This window comes from Trichomonas vaginalis, chromosome I (assembly GCF_026262505.1).
Source record: "Trichomonas vaginalis G3 chromosome I, whole genome shotgun sequence".
NCBI lineage: Eukaryota > Parabasalia > Trichomonadida > Trichomonadidae > Trichomonas > Trichomonas vaginalis.
Genome location: NC_067203.1, coordinates 11,627,002 through 11,644,706, shown reverse-complemented (window position 1 = coordinate 11,644,706; position 17,705 = coordinate 11,627,002). Strand labels below are relative to the sequence as shown.

General features: G+C 33.9%; 4 protein-coding genes and 2 pseudogenes across 6 annotated transcripts, besides 3 other annotated features; 1 reads left to right on the top strand and 5 right to left on the bottom strand.

Moving 5' to 3' along the window:
* Positions 1-8,202: part of a mobile genetic element that runs on past the window's edge.
* On the bottom strand, positions 522-1,058 carry TVAGG3_0970240 (protein of unknown function, DUF4106 family; the record flags this gene model as incomplete). Its single annotated transcript, XM_051253655.1, has 1 exon — positions 522-1,058. The coding sequence occupies one exon, from the start codon at positions 1,056-1,058 to the stop codon at positions 522-524; it is 537 nt and encodes a 178-aa protein (XP_051079229.1).
* On the bottom strand, positions 1,434-1,844 carry TVAGG3_0970230 (protein of unknown function, DUF4106 family; the record flags this gene model as incomplete). The annotated part of the gene is made up of 1 exon (XM_051253654.1): positions 1,434-1,844. One exon carries the CDS (start codon positions 1,842-1,844, stop codon positions 1,434-1,436), a length of 411 nt encoding a protein of 136 aa, XP_051079228.1.
* On the bottom strand, positions 1,994-2,764 carry TVAGG3_0970220 (annotated as a pseudogene). Its single transcript has one exon. A coding segment is annotated over exon 1 (771 nt).
* TVAGG3_0970210 lies at positions 3,194-3,821 on the bottom strand (annotated as a pseudogene). The gene has a single exon. A coding segment is annotated over exon 1 (628 nt).
* Positions 8,203-8,255: 53 nt separating the features above from the next.
* Positions 8,256-8,475: a mobile genetic element.
* A 68-nt stretch (positions 8,476-8,543) lies between these two features.
* TVAGG3_0970180 lies at positions 8,544-10,228 on the bottom strand (the record flags this gene model as incomplete). The annotated part of the gene is made up of 1 exon (XM_001324992.1): positions 8,564-10,228. One exon carries the CDS (start codon positions 10,226-10,228, stop codon positions 8,564-8,566), a length of 1,665 nt encoding a protein of 554 aa, XP_001325027.1.
* A 1,572-nt stretch (positions 10,229-11,800) lies between these two features.
* Positions 11,801-12,513, top strand: TVAGG3_0970170 (uncharacterized protein; the record flags this gene model as incomplete). The annotated part of the gene is made up of 1 exon (XM_001324993.1): positions 11,802-12,410. The coding sequence occupies one exon, from the start codon at positions 11,802-11,804 to the stop codon at positions 12,408-12,410; it is 609 nt and encodes a 202-aa protein (XP_001325028.1).
* A 3,600-nt stretch (positions 12,514-16,113) lies between these two features.
* Positions 16,114-16,804: a mobile genetic element.
* Positions 16,805-17,705: the final 901 nt, after the last annotated feature.

Here is a 17,705-nt window from a genome sequence, read left to right as displayed (position 1 = left end):
ATCGCATGAGTATCTTTTGGTCATAGTAGTTCTGTCGACATTCGAATAGCACTTTGAACCTAAGTTTGAAACAATATATAAAATAGGTGTACTTAAAGTCAATGGAACAGACATTCCTTGTATGACACCTTTTCCTGTTATAGGAAACTGTTGGTAGTAAAAACCAGATATAAGTTTTGTATTATAGCTCATATCGTTTATACTAAACTCAGTCGGACATCCAAACATAATGAAACCTGCTCTAGTTGCAGCAATGTTACATCCGTCCTTAAAGTATTAAATAAGTCAACAAAACCTGTTGGTGGTATATCTGAGTAAGTATCTTCAAAGGAGTATTTTTTACCATTCACAACAATAAAATCTTCTGGTGTCAAAAGAGCAAAACAGGCTTTAGTCGTCATTGTGTTTAAAGTTAGTTTACAATATCGTCCTTGAGGACTTTGTAAGTTTGTTGTTATAGAATTATATGACTCAGGGTTTTTAGTCGTAATAGTATAAACCATTGTTCTTCTGCCATTTACTTAGCAAATAAATTTTAATGAAATGTTGTGGTCGTCAAATATTTTTATGACGTCTGGGAAACTATACTTTAAGTTCAACGTTTCACCTCCTTTCATAACGTATATCTTGTCAATGACATTATATGAAACACCACAGCAACTAACGTCGGGTTCTATTTCTTTGATGTTTATATCGTCTGCCTCTGTCAAAAGTTTCAATAGTTCTTTCAAGACTTCATGAGGTGCGATGACATATGAGTTCACTTTTACAGGGTTGTGTTCGACCAAGTTTAACATTAGACCTAAAGCTTGACAAATCTTCTCCTGAGTTTTAAGTTTGTCTTTCAGTTGTTGGTAGTCATTTCGAATATCTGCAACAGAACTTAAGTCTCTGCTAACTTCAGGGTATGTTGGTTGTTCTTTTACAGGAACTATTGTTATACCATCTTCGTCTTCGTATGGTTTCCCCACTTCAACATCTCTTTCTTTGACATTGACAACAACACTTTGACTGTTTGTTTGAGTTGGTGAATTTAACTTCACATCTGCCACCGCCATTAAACCTTTTGAAACACTCACGCTTCTATTTTTCGGAAATGACATTTTACTTAGAATAAAAAGATGGACGTATTTGAGTATCTCTTCGAATTGAAGCAGAACAAAGTTTACACACACAAACAATACAAATCATTGACAGAATAGTTCTTTATACAAACAATGGTAAATGTTATAGAATAGCAGTCTTTGCTGAACCAAAATATTTTCATAAAGCAAAGAAAGTTGGTATAACCGAGATGGTGAAAGTTCTTGAAGCAGACAAAAATATAACAACAAAACTGACGATATTTCTAAAGGTAAGTTTATTAATACAATATTATTCAAAAACTGGCGTACTGTCAATATTTGACGGAGAGAAGTCAGTTCAAGAACAACTTACTGACCTGCTGCCAAAATCTGCTCGATGGAAGCTGTCGTTATACCAATCTGAGGAGCCCCAGCAGGTTTCATCGAACGAATCTTCAAAAGAGCATCTTCCGTGAAAAGTGCTATTGGTTTTGTAAACTTCTTTGCTCTCAGTTCATCTGGACCGTCTCTGTCACCAGTATATTGTATTTGTACAGTACCAACAGTTGAAATACCACCCATAAAGTCTTCTGAGTCAGCAAATGGAATGCCAAGCCAAAAGTTTGAACGGTCTCCATTTGTATATTGAGTTTTTTGACCTCCTGTATGAGTCCATACTTTCACATATGGCATAATAGAACTTTGCATTTCAGGGTTAATGGTTGTTGTGAAGTTGTTGTTAAAGTTCATAGCATCTAATGTCAAGTTGTATGACCTCATATCCTCAACTGTAGAATATTCTTCTCTTGGATAATATTTGCCATCTATGTTTATATGATATTTAATACCGGGGTTGTAGAAACAAGAATAGTCATTTATAGTTCGTCTGAAAAGAACAAACAGAGTATCTGCATGTTTCATTGCAGTTGTTAAGGCAATATCTGTTCTTGCACCTGGTCAGCACTTTGGTTTCCAACTTCACCTGCAAAGTCTTTGACAGATATTTGGTGTATAGGGAACATAAGTGGAACTGCAATATATTTGGCAGCTAAAGCATTTGAAATATCTGGGTCCAACATATAGACTGCAAGTCTGCTTTCTATTCTCTTGCATTCAAACTTTTCGCATGTGAACTTAACTGGGTCCCAAGCAGTTCCAGCAGCATTGAATAGTAGTTTACTTCAGTGTTGAGGTTTGAGAAACCAAAGTCTAAGTCAACTTTGTCTTTTGCAAAAGTCGGCGAATGACGTTTTATTTGTTCCCACTACTTCTGTAAGAGTGAATGGGTCTTGTGTTGGTGCAATGACTAAGTTATTTTTGCTTGGAGTAAGTTCAATAGAAATTTTTCCTGCCCAGTTTGGCAAGTATCTTAAAAACCTGAAGATGAGGAAAGATGACAAAGGAACTCTAAGTTTCAGTTTTACTTTAGTGACAGCATTTCCATCTGAACCAGAAAGGTTAACATAAACTCCTGGAACGTTAGGGTCAAGTCTTCTTATTTTCTCAATAGTTGCATACTGGTCTGTTTGTTCTCTAGCTTGTGGTTGTACTGAGTTTCTCAAAGCGAACCATTCATAGTTTGCCCATGTTACTGTTTGAACTAAGTCAGAGTTAGAATATATCTTATATCCCATGAAAACTTCTGGAGCATATTGGTATCCGACATAGAAAATTCCATTGCAACCTTTCTTGTCAGACAACTTGGCAGAAGGTTTATTTCAATGTCTTGTTCCACGTATAAGAAAGAGTTGTCAATAGAAATTATATGAAAACCTGTCGCAAGCAATATCTACTGTTGTTGAAGAACCTTCTCCAAACTCACCTACGTTTCCATAAGAAACAGCAGTTGTATATTCGTAAGTTCCAGGAACTATTTCTGACCTTCTAATGGCATTGTCGCATTCGTTATACCATTCGGAAACATTTCCATTCATAGCATCCAAAACTGTTGGCGTTATATTCTGAGCGGCGTACATTTCATATGAGTAAAAATAGAATAGTTGGATTTATATGTCATAATAGAACCCACGTGGACCAAGCTTTTACTTTCTTCCTGACTGAGTTTTTAACTCTTCTTTTTCCTTCATTGCCCTCTGCTTGAAGTTGTTGCATCTTTGCATTATGTTCATCTAGTATGTTGCAAATTTCCCATGTCCTTTTTGCCTTTGGCTCTGGTCGCCCATCTCAGGTAACCTATATCCTAGAAAGAGTTTGTCATAGTCTGTATTTGAGTCTTCGCGTATTGTTTGCATGACTCTTTCCTGAGTTTCCGGTTCAAGCTCTTCAAACAGTGCCTGTCCATATGGAATATGCTCGTTTCCAAATATATGTTTTTGTAGCCATTCTGGTTTTCTTTCCATGTTACCAACTATATCTTTTGTGAATGGGAAAGCTTTTTACCCAATCTTTCAGTCTTGCGTCGTTATTTCTGTAGTTGGTTTTATTTTGTCAAGGAACATGTTTTTCAATACTAACATTTCATTTGGTTACTGTCCATTTGAGTTTTCTTAAATATTCATCCCTTCTCGGTTCATTGTCTGCAAAGTAAGTTTTTATGACATTTTGTAAACTTTCGTTTGCAAGGTCATGTACAATAGGTTCTCTTCCTTCTCTGTCCATAACTTTCTTTCTAAACTCTTCACCAAATATACCATCTCTATGGTTCTGTGTAGTTCTTTGAGATAAATGTTCTAGAACGTCAGGTGTTATATTTCCATCAGCCATGTTCATTTCATACTGCGTCCAAAATATCTGCATGTTTCATATCTTTCAATGGCATTAAAGCCGCGCTTAAAATACCAGCTATATCTGGTTCACCATTGACTTCCATTGCGTCTACAACTTCTGGAATTGTGGTTGTAAGTTTATGAACCACCTATCCGGGTTAGCTTTATGACCCCATCTCATTGTAGTTCCATCGTCTGCAGAAACAAAAGTAGGTTTGTTTCCATCTTGGTTAGGTTCTGAATGAACTTTAAACAATGTTTCATTTCTATATGTTTCTTGAAATTTAACCTTTTATTTTCACCGAGTTCATCCGAAGATTGAACGTTAAATGCTCGTAAGTAAAAAGGGTTGTTGTATTTGTGTATTTTTTTTCAGTTCTTCCATTCTATGCTGGATATTTTCATCTGATGTTGGAGTCTTTTGTATGTCGGCAAACATTTTTTCGATATTCTTCTACTATGTCAGCCGAATTTTTTAGACTCTTGGAAATATTCCATATCTCCGCATACTCTTGTTGAGGGTCAAGATTTTTCGGCTGTTCCAATCTTCATCTAGTTCTGTGAAGTTAGTTTCCAAAGGAGTGACTTGTTCGTTCCTTCAGGCTCTTCTAGCTGTTGTTGCTGAACTATTTCTTCCATGTCTGGTTGTATCTGAACTATTTCTTCCTGTGGAGTTTCTTGTACCTCATCTGCTGGCATTTCATATATCCGAGACCGTTTTCAACAATTTCCCTATCTACGTCATCCGCATTCATAAGCTTTTGTTCTTTCGTTCCGTCTCTATTTTTTACGCTTTCATGACGAAAGTTGAATTGTCATTTAGCTCTGACATCAAATATCTCGGAGTAAATTCATCCATGTCATTTGGATGATATGCTATTAAATCATATCCCTTAGCGAGCTGTATTTTCCAGGTTTGAGATTATATCCGTTTGGTGCTGAGCCATAAAGCTAAATAGGTTCGGGTCAGTATTTCCATCCTTGAACTTTCCAATAGCTTCTTTATATCTGTCACTAAAGTCAATAGTATCTGGGAAACCACACTCTTCTTTAAGCATTTTAAGAATTCTTGGTTTCCTTGTTCTCTACTTTTATGTCCTTGCTCTGTTTGTGGTTGTTGTGCTGGTTTGAGGTGGTTGCTGTGCTGTTGTTGTTGTTGTGCTGGATTTTGAACTGTTGGTTGTTGTGCTGGTTGTTGTGCATGCCTGTGTCTGTGTCCATGTGACGATGTAAATGTTCTAGGTAGTCCTGGTGCAGGTGCTTCTCTTGGAGGGTTTGGTGGTAATAAGTTCCACCAGCTGGCACATATGTTCCATCTGCAGCGTAATGTCCTACCTGACTTTTCGTTCTTAAGAAAGCATTTACTAGGTCTGTTTTGGTCTGTTGTAACTCTTTTTCTTGACTTTTCACAACAGTTGCTCTAACGGCGTCATAGGCACTTTGAACTGCCTGTCTCGTTGCTGCATCTGTTATTTTCGTCATATTTGTGTGCTACTTCTTTTAACTCGTTGTCGAAACCTTCAGACTTCAGTTTCTTTCCAGATGAGAAAGTCGTTCACTAGTTTCACCTTACTATGAAGAGCTTCGAAGGCGTTCTTAAAGTCAGCATTCATTAAAGCTTCATTTGAACTGTCTTCATCCGCTTGTATTTTTGTCCTTATTGACCCTATAAGTTGGGCTGCTTTGGCGTTGGCTTGGGCATCTAACCAGTCATTGTTAGCTTTTATATATTCTGCGCTTTTCATTGCCTTTTGCATAGCCGCGTCGTTATTTTTACTTTCTTGTGCTAAGTTTCATACTGTACGGTTTGGTTTTGCAACTGTAAAAGTTTTTCTGCCTTTACATTTGCTTCAACTTCTTTTTTATACTCATCGCTATCCATATATGTCTTCAGGCTTTTTGTTTATCTCTTCATCTTTCAGTACTTTATATTGAGTAGTATGGTTTTTCAAATTTATAACATCTTGTTCCATTTTTGCTACTTCTGCTGCTTTTTCTGACACTTTTTTCGCATATTCCTCTGTACTTAGTTCTTTCAGTTGTTCTTCTTTCTTCTTTTTCTCTACGTTTTAACTCATTGAGTTTCTTTGTGTGTCTGTCATATTCTAGTTTCTTTTCGTTTTCACTTATTGTTTCTGTATGTCTACGTTTGACTTTTTGACATCTGATATTTGATTTTTGAGTGAACTCAAATTCATTGACTTTGAGGGATAAGCTGTTCCGTCTGCAGCTCCACCATAGCCTGCCATTTTCGCTAAAAGTGCCGCTCTTAAACCTCCACTCTGTGCACCAATAACTCGGCTTAAAAGCATAGGGTTGCTTGACATTTGTTGCAACATAGTGGGTCATTCAGCATTTGTTGTTGCAACTGTTGTTGTGGTTAGTCTTTACTATTGGATGTTTCAATGCTCCCTTCCTCTTACGTATATTCTTACGTAGCTTACGTGGCATTTTAAGTGAAGTTAAAAAGCGGTTTTGACAGATGTTTATATGACACTATTTGTTCAGCACAAAAAACTACTCGGTCAACGTTTGTCAGTTTTGTAAAATAAACCGTCCTATCTCATTCTATAAGGGGAAAGGCTTCTCAAAGTAATACTTCCTTGGAACGCCTGTAACTTTTCCTGTAGCGACGATAGACCCTTACTTGTCCGGACAAAGTTATACTATTTTGAGTGCTCTACAAAAAAGTCAACAGCGACGACTCTCAAAAACCGTTGTGTAAAAAGTTTTACCGTTGACAAAAAAGTATATATAGAAAACAAAAAACGTTTATAGTTCATTCAATATTTGAGATGGAACGGTTGCCAACCGGTAACTATTAAATAAAATAAAAAAATAGAGGGGTTACCGTTGACGAAAACGGTTTATTATTAAACTTTTCTATGAGTAGTCCGAAAAAAACAGTTCATTTTTGTCTAATGGAAGAAGAAAAAAGTGCGCAAACAATTCGTCGACTACCTCTGCAGTTAAAGTTCCTACAACTTATGTCTCACCATTCTCAAAACCCTTACGACCTCCTATAATACCAAAGCAACTTCCTCATACAATTGCAAACAATTCGTCGACTACCTCTGCAGTTAAAGTTCCTACAACTTATGTCTCACCATTCTCAAAACCCTTACGACCTCCTATAATACCAAAGCAACTTCCTCATACAATTGCAAACAAATTGTCCAACAATTTGAGTTCTTCTTCTCAAAACACAACAGATACAGTTGTCCAAACAGCACCAGAACAAGTTTCACATAGTTCTACAATTGCAAACAAATTGTCCAACAATTTGAGTTCTTCTTCTCAAAACACAACAGATACAGTTGTCCAAACAGCACCAGAACAAGTTTCACATAGTTCTACAATTCAAGACAAATTGTCCAACAATTTGAGTTCTTCTTCTTCTCAAAACACAACAGAAACATCTGAAACAGATTTACAACCAGCACCAGAACAAGTTTCACATAGTTCTACAAGTATGTTAACAAGAGCACAATTTCAAGATTTAATTTCTCTTGAACAATATTCGAGTAACGAAACACAAACCGACGACTGTAACCTCTCGCTACCCGAATCCATTCAAAGAAAATACGCCATGAAAAGACTGAAATTGTTGTATAAACTTCTTAACAATTGGGGGGTCGAAGACAACTCAGATTATAGTGAAATGTTTAACAAAGTCATAGAATCTGTTAAACCAATTGAAAACGACATAAAAAATCCCGGTGTTCTTGTAGACCTTTTCGCCTCAAAATTACCAGTTACAACCAATCTAATAGCAGCACAAGCTATAGAGCAATTTATTTTATGTTTTCCCAAGCAATATAGACAACACCTCAGGGAAACAAGAATAGGAAAATTTCAATTGGTGTATCCTACAACATACAACTATTACGAAGAAGCAAATGAATATGGAGAACTCTCATTCCATTTCACACTTTCAGTTCCTGAGGGAGAAGAAAAAGCAATCTTTCATGTACAATCTCTTGCAGGATGTGAAGGAAAACCTCACATCATAACTACTGTTGCAATTGACAAACCTGCAAGAGTCGAAGACGATGTTTTGTTCGCGTCCATTGCTGGTTTTGGCATGGGAGAACCAATTCCAATTTCCCATTTCACAGAATACTCAGCACAACATTTTCAAAATGTAGAATTCGTGTTCTACGACCATCAAAAGTTCCTGCTAACAAAACCAAAGAAACAATTTGTCTCAATATTTGTTGCTGGTCATGTGGCTGACAAAGAGCCATCAGATACTGACTATGAAGAAGAGGAGGAGGAAGAAGAAAACGATAGCGATGTCGTTCTTATCGAATAAAAACTTTAATTTTTTACTAAACATCTTCGGGGCTAGAAGGGGCGCAGCCCCTGGAAGCCCCACTACCTTTTTTTTTTTTTTTTTTTTTTTTTTTTTTAAAGCAATAGAATTTTTCAAGTTTAAAGCAATAATTGAAAAAAAATCTTCATTTAAGAGTGCACTTACCACTTTCTGACATGCTCCCATAATATCAATATATCTTTATTGCGATTGTAAAAAAGTATTACAGTAATATAAGGTACTAAGTAGTGATTTAAAATAACTTCTTCCCGAACAAAGTTAATGACTTTTTACCTTAGAAAATTTGGATAAAAAACTAGAATGTCAAAAAAATTGAGAGAATGTCAGAAAGTGGTAAGTGCACCCTTAAAAGAAATTCATAGAAAAACTTAATTAAAAATAATATTAGAAAAATTGTATTAAAAAAAATAATAATAGTATGGTTTAATTTTAACAGTTTATAAACATTCATCATCTTCAACGAAAAACATTTCATTTGGATTAACTTTCTTGGTTTCTTTCTTCTCTTCTGGCATAATAGAGCGATAAATTTGTTCTAATTTTGGAATTTCGGAAACAATTAAGCTATCTTGATGAATTTTCTCGTATTTTTCCTTTTCTGCTGGTGACAAATTGCCATGGAGTATTAATTCTTCAATTCTGGCATTAATTTGACCTCTTAATTTTGAGATTCTTTTTTCTTTTAGTAAAATACTGGAAACTTGGTCAACAAAGTCAAAGGATGCCTGGAATGACTTCGTATTGATCTCAGTTTGCTTGAAAGATATCGGTTGGCAGTTTAATGTTGAAGTAATACACCAATTAACAGAAACGATTTGAGGAAGTGGGTCCTTCATGATCATTATACCACTAACAAACTCTTCCTCTTCTCTATCCCACTTACTTATGTTAGTTAAAGTGAAATCTGCAATCAAATTTGTAGTTCCTGTTGGAATCTCTGTTTGTTCAGCTTCAATTTGCAATGAATTGCAAATGGTATTATCAAGAATGACTAATTCTGTGCATTTGGCTCCTTTTGTGCAATATACTCCACTAACTTTGTCGCAACGGACTCTTTCGGTGTAAACTGGACATCTAATAATCGTAATTGGCCATTCCTGGCTTCGAGCAATTAATTGAGTCAAATATGTTCCTCCCAAGGCCATGGCTTCTACAGTTGCCAGTTCTCTTGAAGGGCGCATATCTGTGATCTCCTCGACTATTGCTTCAATATATGGGAGTTTGGAAGCTCCACCAATGAGTTGGACGCAATCAATTTCTGTATTTCCTAGAGCAAGTAAAATAATACGCTGTAACTCTTCTAATTCGCTTTCTATTATATCCTTATCGAATTTTCCTTCTTGGACAAGCTTCATGGCCTTTCTGAATGGAATTCCTTTTTCTGAGGCAAGAACTCGAGCAAATGCAAAGCTACCTGTTTCCTCGGACCATTCGTAAGATGTCATGTTTGCGACGATGGTTGTCTTGTTACAGTAGAAATCAACTAAAAATGAGGCTGCATGAGACGCTCCAACGTCAATAAATAGGACGGTATGATTTGAATTAGCAAATCTACTGAGATAGCGCTTTGTATATCCGAAGATAATCGATTGAAAATCATCAATAATTCCTAAAAATGGTAATTTCGAAATATATAACGATTTAATGTACGCCTCACGTTGCTTATGTGTAAAATATCCTGGAACAGTAAAAGTGATGCCTTCATAGCCAAATAAATCTTTGGAATCGAACATTTCGTTTAATAATAAAGAAAACATTTCTGATGCTGTAGCAATTTTTGGTATTTCGAAATCTTCAGTATAATTACGTCCCATTAAGCGTCCAATATATGGAGCACCCATTTCTGGATTTTTCTTAAGGTTTCTTAATGAAGATTTTCCGTATTTAACTTGAATTTGCGATAAATTGCTGTTTCTGAGATGTCCTTCTTGAACATTTGGCAATTTGAAGCTTACTGAATTTGGTGTTAATGTTGAACCTTGTTTATTCAATGCCATAGATGGATTCTCGCTTCCATCAATTGTTGCAGCGCGGATAAATTGTGATCCGACATCCAAATTTACATAAAAGGATGCGACCAAAGAAAATAGAGCGAAAAACATCAACAAAAAATTGAGTTTTGGTCAAAGAAATCAAATAGAAAAGTCTCGATTGGCATCAGATTCCATAGTATATTGAATATAATTATAGCAAATAAAAATTCTTTTGCAAAAAGTCGGCTTTTATTATCAAAATCAATAAATATAAGCTTCTATCATCTTCCAATATTAAATGATTCGATTTATTGGCAATAATTTTTTTATTGGTAATAATAAAAGCTCAATTTTTCGCGGATTCTCATCATTTTCAGGGAAAAAAAAGTATAAATAGCGAACCACAGTATCAGATATTATTCTCAGTTCATTCTATTTTCTTTTCTTCTTTTTCTCTTATTTAACCTGATAAAATCAAAAAAAATTATCAATTTAAAACTTTAATATCATTATGATATCTGGTTAGAGTGCAATAACTAAATGTATATAATGTTTTATGACTGATATATGTATATAGCATTCTTTTCTAGAACTGAATTCAATATTCATATAATATCTGCTAGTAGCTGATTGTTTGGATAGCCAAACTAAATTTGGTATGTAGTAATATATATTTAATTAGTTTTCTTTGAAAAATAATGACGAGATATGATATTATTGAATAATCTATTTGCGACTTTTTAAAATTTTTCCGTGTATACTTCTGAATTATATTGAAAATATTCTCTTCAAACGGATTAATAATTGAACATTTTTATGAAAATGAAGGGAATCAATGAATAATTATAGGAGAAAGTATATTCCTACTGAACTAAAAGAATTGTTAATTCTTTAGGCAAATGTATATGCGAAATGTTTTGAAAACAATCGCAAACAATTTTGAAGATAATTATTATCAATTCAATTTCAACGAATATAATAATTAGAACGATAATGTCATTTAAGAATGATTGATAATACTATAGATACACAATTGCATCAATTGATTATGCAAACCCGAAATTTTAGATTTATTATTATTATGATCGAATAGTTGTATATATGTGTTATCAATGAACATCTCAATATGTTTTACATTGGAAAACACAATTTAAGAAAAGATTTTCAATTATTAACTTTGAAAAATGCAATTTTTATCAGATAATCATATGTCATTTATTAAATTTAAATTATCTATTTTAATCCAAAGCTATTTTTATGTTTTGTAAATGCACAAATTAAGACTATAAATAATAATTTTCTATTTTTTAAATTTATTATATATTTATAAGTCAATTGTATAAAAAATCACTTGTTAATGAGCTCAAAATTAATAATTATTAAGATTGTAACTTATATTATTCACTGAAAATTTTTCAGAAAAAATTCAAATGATAACGTTACCAAAAAAAATTGAATGATAAATCACACCAGCATATTTTGAATAGTACATATAAGAGCATTATAATTTTTTCTCTCGGGTGCGGTGATGATTATTCAAATTAAAATTGAAAGGATCTAAAGCATGATTTTTAATTGAATTTATTAAAACTTGTTAATCAACTAGTATCCTAATGGAGATGTTATTTATAGATTTTGAGCGTAAAACAAATTGAATAAAACCGTGCCTATTGAATTCACATCATTATTACCAAGTATCATGATGAGTGCACGTGTGCCGAAGAATAGAAATTCAAAGAAGGGCACCTCAAAGAGGTTTATTACAGAAGGAGAAGAGAAATTGATCGAAGCTCTCCATGCTGTGGGAAAAGATCCGGAATACATCGCCAAGAGAGTTGGCAATAGTGTCCGTAAAGTCAAAAATTACATCAAGGGTATCGAAAATGGAGTTACAAAGGTATTTTCCATTGAAGAAGATATTATCTTAGTCCAAAAACTTAGAGAAGGAATTGTTAAAGCAGCAAAACTAGTCCTATTCTTACCATCTAAGCAAGATTGGATGATTAGAAACAGAATTAAATTGTTCAAAAGGCATTATGGAGATATTCAGATGCTAAATGAATTGGAAATTATCACGGAATTCCATAAAGATAAACTTGAGAATACCGAGCAGGAGTACACACCGGTTGCTGAATCTCATGATGAAAATGAGAGAAATGAAGTAAAAACTAGTGGTGATATCATTGAAATTACCGAAACTGGATTTGATAATGTATTTGAATCTGATTTTATGCTAACAAATGCATTATATCCAAAAGAAGCGAACTTGAATTTTGACAACTATAATCTATGTGAAGATTTCTTATTCTGAAATCCATCATACTTCATCATATATTGTTGTTTTGTTTTTGTTTTAAAATTGCAAATGTAAAAAATTTTAATTTTTCAATTCAGAGCAAATCACACTTTTTGACATCCTCTCAAATTTTTGACTTAAACGATTCATTTTGAAAAATTTACATCATTATAAGAAAAATTTTGAGTCGTACCCTTAATGACAAAATCTAGCAAATTAGGCTATATTGTCTTATCGGGAAGTTCGATTTCTCATAATCGCAATGGGATTGAGAGAGATTCGGCCAACTCTGGATACTTGCATTAGTAACTTTACGGAATGACTTAATCCGGAAGACAATATTCAGAAAGGCTACCTTTTCGATCGATATCATCGATTCAGCAAATCTTTATTTTATTTTCTTGAATTAACTACCCTACTTTTCCAACATTTAGAAAACATGCATGACCCCCTACCCAGGGTCCAAAAATTGGTATTTTCTGCGCTCAGGCAACATGAGTTTTTGGGCCGCCAAATGAATAGCTCAAATAGTTTCCTCATATAGAGACATGCTTATGCTTAGAGTTTGAAGGGAATCTAAAGTGATTTTTTTCTGCATTTCGAAATCTAATGCAATCTTAAAATCATGATTAAACTGCGAATCTGGGCGCAATTTTTTAATATGTTAATATATGAATTACTCCTACTACTGCGAATGCTTCAAATGAAAATTCAAGAAATCAGATTAATGATCACATTTAGTATAGTAGTGGTCAATTCCAAAAACTCATTTGTTGATATATAACCTATAGAGATGATAATTATCGACTCTTCATTGAAATGCATAAGATTTAATTAATCTCATAATATTCTTTTTAATTTCAGTATTTCGTGTGCATTTAGATTGCATATACCTGTATATGATATTTCTAGAATGTTTTGGTTAGATATTAAGTTTTTTAGATTAATATTTTAACATTTTGATAAACAAGCAATTGTTCCATTTTGGAATCGCGATTGAACTCTAGTTTGACTAATATGATGTTGTATGATCAAATGAATTCTAACTTCATGAGATAAAATTTGAAATTTGAAAATGCGATATCTGACTCAAATATTTATCTGAGCACATTTAACATTCAATTATAAACTAAAGTAATATACAGCAGATTCGATTTGGCTTATATTTTAAATATTCAACAAATAATCTTATATAAATTTGTGCTATTCACGTTTCTCAAAGATGAATTAAGCATTTACAACTTGTGCATTGATGAATTAGATATGGATTCTAATGTTAATCGATATTTTGTAAATTGATATATATTTTATCATGGTTTGACATTTGATCGTGTTGAAACCGGAATTGCAATATGCATCATCTATATATATAATTGTCAAAATATGAGCTATAGATTTTTAAATTATGCTCCTGATTATGAGTGACTTATATGATTATATTGAATTGAGTAGTAAGAATCATAAATATTAGAATATTACGATAATGTATTATAACCTTATAGAAGCTTAAGGCTAAAAATGATGATGAAAATGTAGCTCAAATTTAAGTCTAAAATTTTGAAAAAATTAAGTGCTTATGATAGTATGACGATATTGGTGTTTGAATGTAAGAAATTAGAGATGTATTAGAAGCATTATGAGAAAATAATAAGATATAAAAACAAATTTTATGAAATAATTTAAGTTATAAGAGGTGTTAACATTGGTAATGTGTGAATAAGATAGTAGAATTGTATTGGATCTTTGATTAGTATTTTATAACAATTTATTAATGTAGATGTGATTAGAATGTTGGATTTCAAAGGAGAAAGCGGATTGTTCACTCTTGTTGGTCTGCATGTGTCATTCCGGGAGACATTGCCTGTGCATGTCTCCCAGAATGGCATACTGTTCCGCATTCATAACTTGAATGCGGAACTTTGACCGACAAGAGTGCATTGTGCACTCTTGTTGGTCTGCATGTGTCATTCCGGGAGACATTGCCTGTGCATGTCTCCCAGAACGAGACAATTTATTGCAATCAGAATACGATTGCAAAACTTTGACCGACAAGAGTGCATTGTGCACTCTTGTTTGTCATCCACTATGATACTTAGAGAAAATACTTTACTTACATTATTTAAAATATTAATTTCCCTATTTAATATTTATTTATTATTTTTTGTGCTTTATATTCCCTATGGCATGTACTGAACTATTTTATAGACTCTACCGAGCTATCTCCACATATAAACATTTGACAATAACACATATATACTCTCTTCATATTCTATCTAGTCTCATGACATATTATTGCAAAAGCTATATTTATACAGCATACCTCATAAAGTCTCATTATATCCCTATCTAAGCGTTCAAAACCTATTTTCCCCACGTAATCTGATTCTTCAGGCTCCGCTGATTAGATTTCTGCTGTCAGATCGTGAAAATATGAATCACATAACAAAATAAATACAAGTTACCCAACATGTTCAAACAACATCATTTTAGAAAAATTCAATTTTTTCCAAAAGTGTGTGAATTCAAAAAGTCACAATATATCTAGTTATTACCCAGTATTAATTTTTTAATTTAGTTTTTGAGATATTCATTTTATAATACGTATTATTCAGAAAATTAAATACATTTGTAAGGGAAAACGGAATTAATAACAAATATATGAATATCGTGGAAGAGTCAATTTGAAGAAAACATTATTATTTTGGATTTGTGTTTATCTTGTTATGTGATTCATATTTTCACGATCTGACAGCAGAAATCGAATCAGCGGAGCCTGAAGAATCAGATTACGTGGGGAAAATAGGTTTTGAACGCTTAGATAGGGATATAATGAGACTTTATGAGGTATGCTGTATAAATATAGCTTTTGCAATAATATGTCATGAGACTAGAATATGAAGAGAGTATATATGTGTTATTGTCAAATGTTTATATGTGGAGATAGCTCGGTAGAGTCTATAAAATAGTTCAGTACATGCCATAGGGAATATAAAGCACAAAAAATAATAAATAAATATTAAATAGGGAAATTAATATTTTAAATAATGTAAGTAAAGTATTTTCTCTAAGTATCATAGTGGATGACAAACAAGAGTGCACAATGCACTCTTGTCGGTCAAAGTTTTGCAATCGTATTCTGATTGCAATAAATTGTCTCGTTCTGGGAGACATGCACAGGCAATGTCTCCCGGAATGACACATGCAGACCAACAAGAGTGCACAATGCACTCTTGTCGGTCAAAGTTCCGCATTCAAGTTATGAATGCGGAACAGTATGCCATTCTGGGAGACATGCACAGGCAATGTCTCCCGGAATGACACATGCAGACCAACAAGAGTGCACAATGCACTCTTGTCGGTCAAAGTTCCGCATTCAAGTTATGAATGCGGAACAGTATGCCATTCTGGGAGACATGCACAGGCAATGTCTCCCGGAATGACACATGCAGACCAACAAGAGTGCACAATGCACTCTTGTCGGTCAAAGTTTTGCAATCGTATTCTGATTGCAATAAATTGTCTCGTTCTGGGAGACATGCACAGGCAATGTCTCCCGGAATGACACATGCAGACCAACAAGAGTGCACAATGCACTCTTGTCGGTCAAAGTTCCGCATTCAAGTTATGAATGCGGAACAGTATGCCATTCTGGGAGACATGCACAGGCAATGTCTCCCGGAATGAGACACTGCGACCGTCAGGAGTGCATATTATCATCAAAAATTCAAAAAAAAACATTTTTCTTTTTTCTTTGGCGAAAAATGTACTTATTTTTTTGAAATTTTCGAAATATGATTTTTTCGGGAGACTTTTTCAAAATTTTAATATGATAAATATGAGTTATTTTATGTTCTCTATTTGAGAGTCTGCTTATTTTTGAGTATTGAGCAAGATTGAAAAATGAGAATATTTAGGAACATAATAAATCGATTTATCTCGTCATGTAGTTCATATTTTCGCGTTCTGAGAGCGGAAAACGCATTTTTTGAATGCGTAGATTCCGAATCACACGGAAAAAATAGGTTTTAATAAGAAAAATAGACAATTTATGAAGTAACAAAGCACATAGTATTATAAAAAGAAAAACATTTTTCTCATATGAAAGAAAATATAACGTATTTTTTACAGAGCGTAGGTATATATCGAGCCAATTCACACCATAAATTCTTTTCTCGTTCTCGGGCCTATAAACAACCTGAGGTGCACAACAATATTAACTTATACTGCTGTTATCTGGATTTGAATCCTCAATTGAGAGAATTCCAGATAACTTCAGTATAAACAAACCATATACATGTTTCCTCCTTGCTTCTAGGCCAAGCATAACAAGTACATTACCTTAGAGCAAATCTCATTCGGAGTTTCTCATTTAATGAGAGACTCCGAATGAAATTTGCCTATTTGATTAATATTGTGCTTTATGAGATGCAAATTCTGATGATAAATATTGATCTAGAGCTTATATAAGATGCGAAGAAACTTCAAAAAAAGCTAACCGGTAAAGACAGCAACTTGCAACACCAAGTTGCTCACGTAGTGATTACAAGCATATCTGCAAGGCAAAGTCCTCAGGATGCAGAACTTTGCCTGCAATCAGAAAAGAGATTGCAGCAGAGTAACCGGTAAAGACAGCAACTTGCAACACCAAGTTGCTCACGTAGTGATTACAAGCATATCTGCAAGGCAAAGTCCTCAGGATGCAGAACTCTGCCTGCAATCAGAAAAGAGATTGCAGCAGAGTAACCGGTAAAGACAGCAACTTGCAAAGTCAAGCAGTTTCTGAGATTTTGATTTATAAATCATAAACCTTCATGCTTGATGATTTTGTAGAATTGTTAACTCATGTCATCAGTTAATGCTCACCTAAGGGAGGTGTTTTGCGGGAGCTGGGGGTATCTTGGTGAGTACTCAGGAGGCCAAGAAGGGCACCCCAACCGACATTTTGCTGATGGATTGAGTTCGCAACCATTTTTATAACCGTAAAAACCGTCGGGACAAAACAACTTGAATAATTGAATTTTTTAATGATAATGATTGTGAAATAACATGTAACTATAATTTAAGAATGCCATATTTTTGTTAAAAAAAATTTCGAAAAGTGAGAGATTTTCCGTTCTAATAAATATATTTGATAACCGGGGCGTCCCCGGAATCAAATAAATTATCATATCGAGAATCGGAGATCCTTGCAGTTTCGATTTTTTCGAAAAGTGAGAGATTTTCCGTTCTAATAAATATATTTGATAACCGGGGCGTCCCCCGGAATCAAATAAATTATCATATCGAGAATCGGAGATTCTTGCAGTTTCG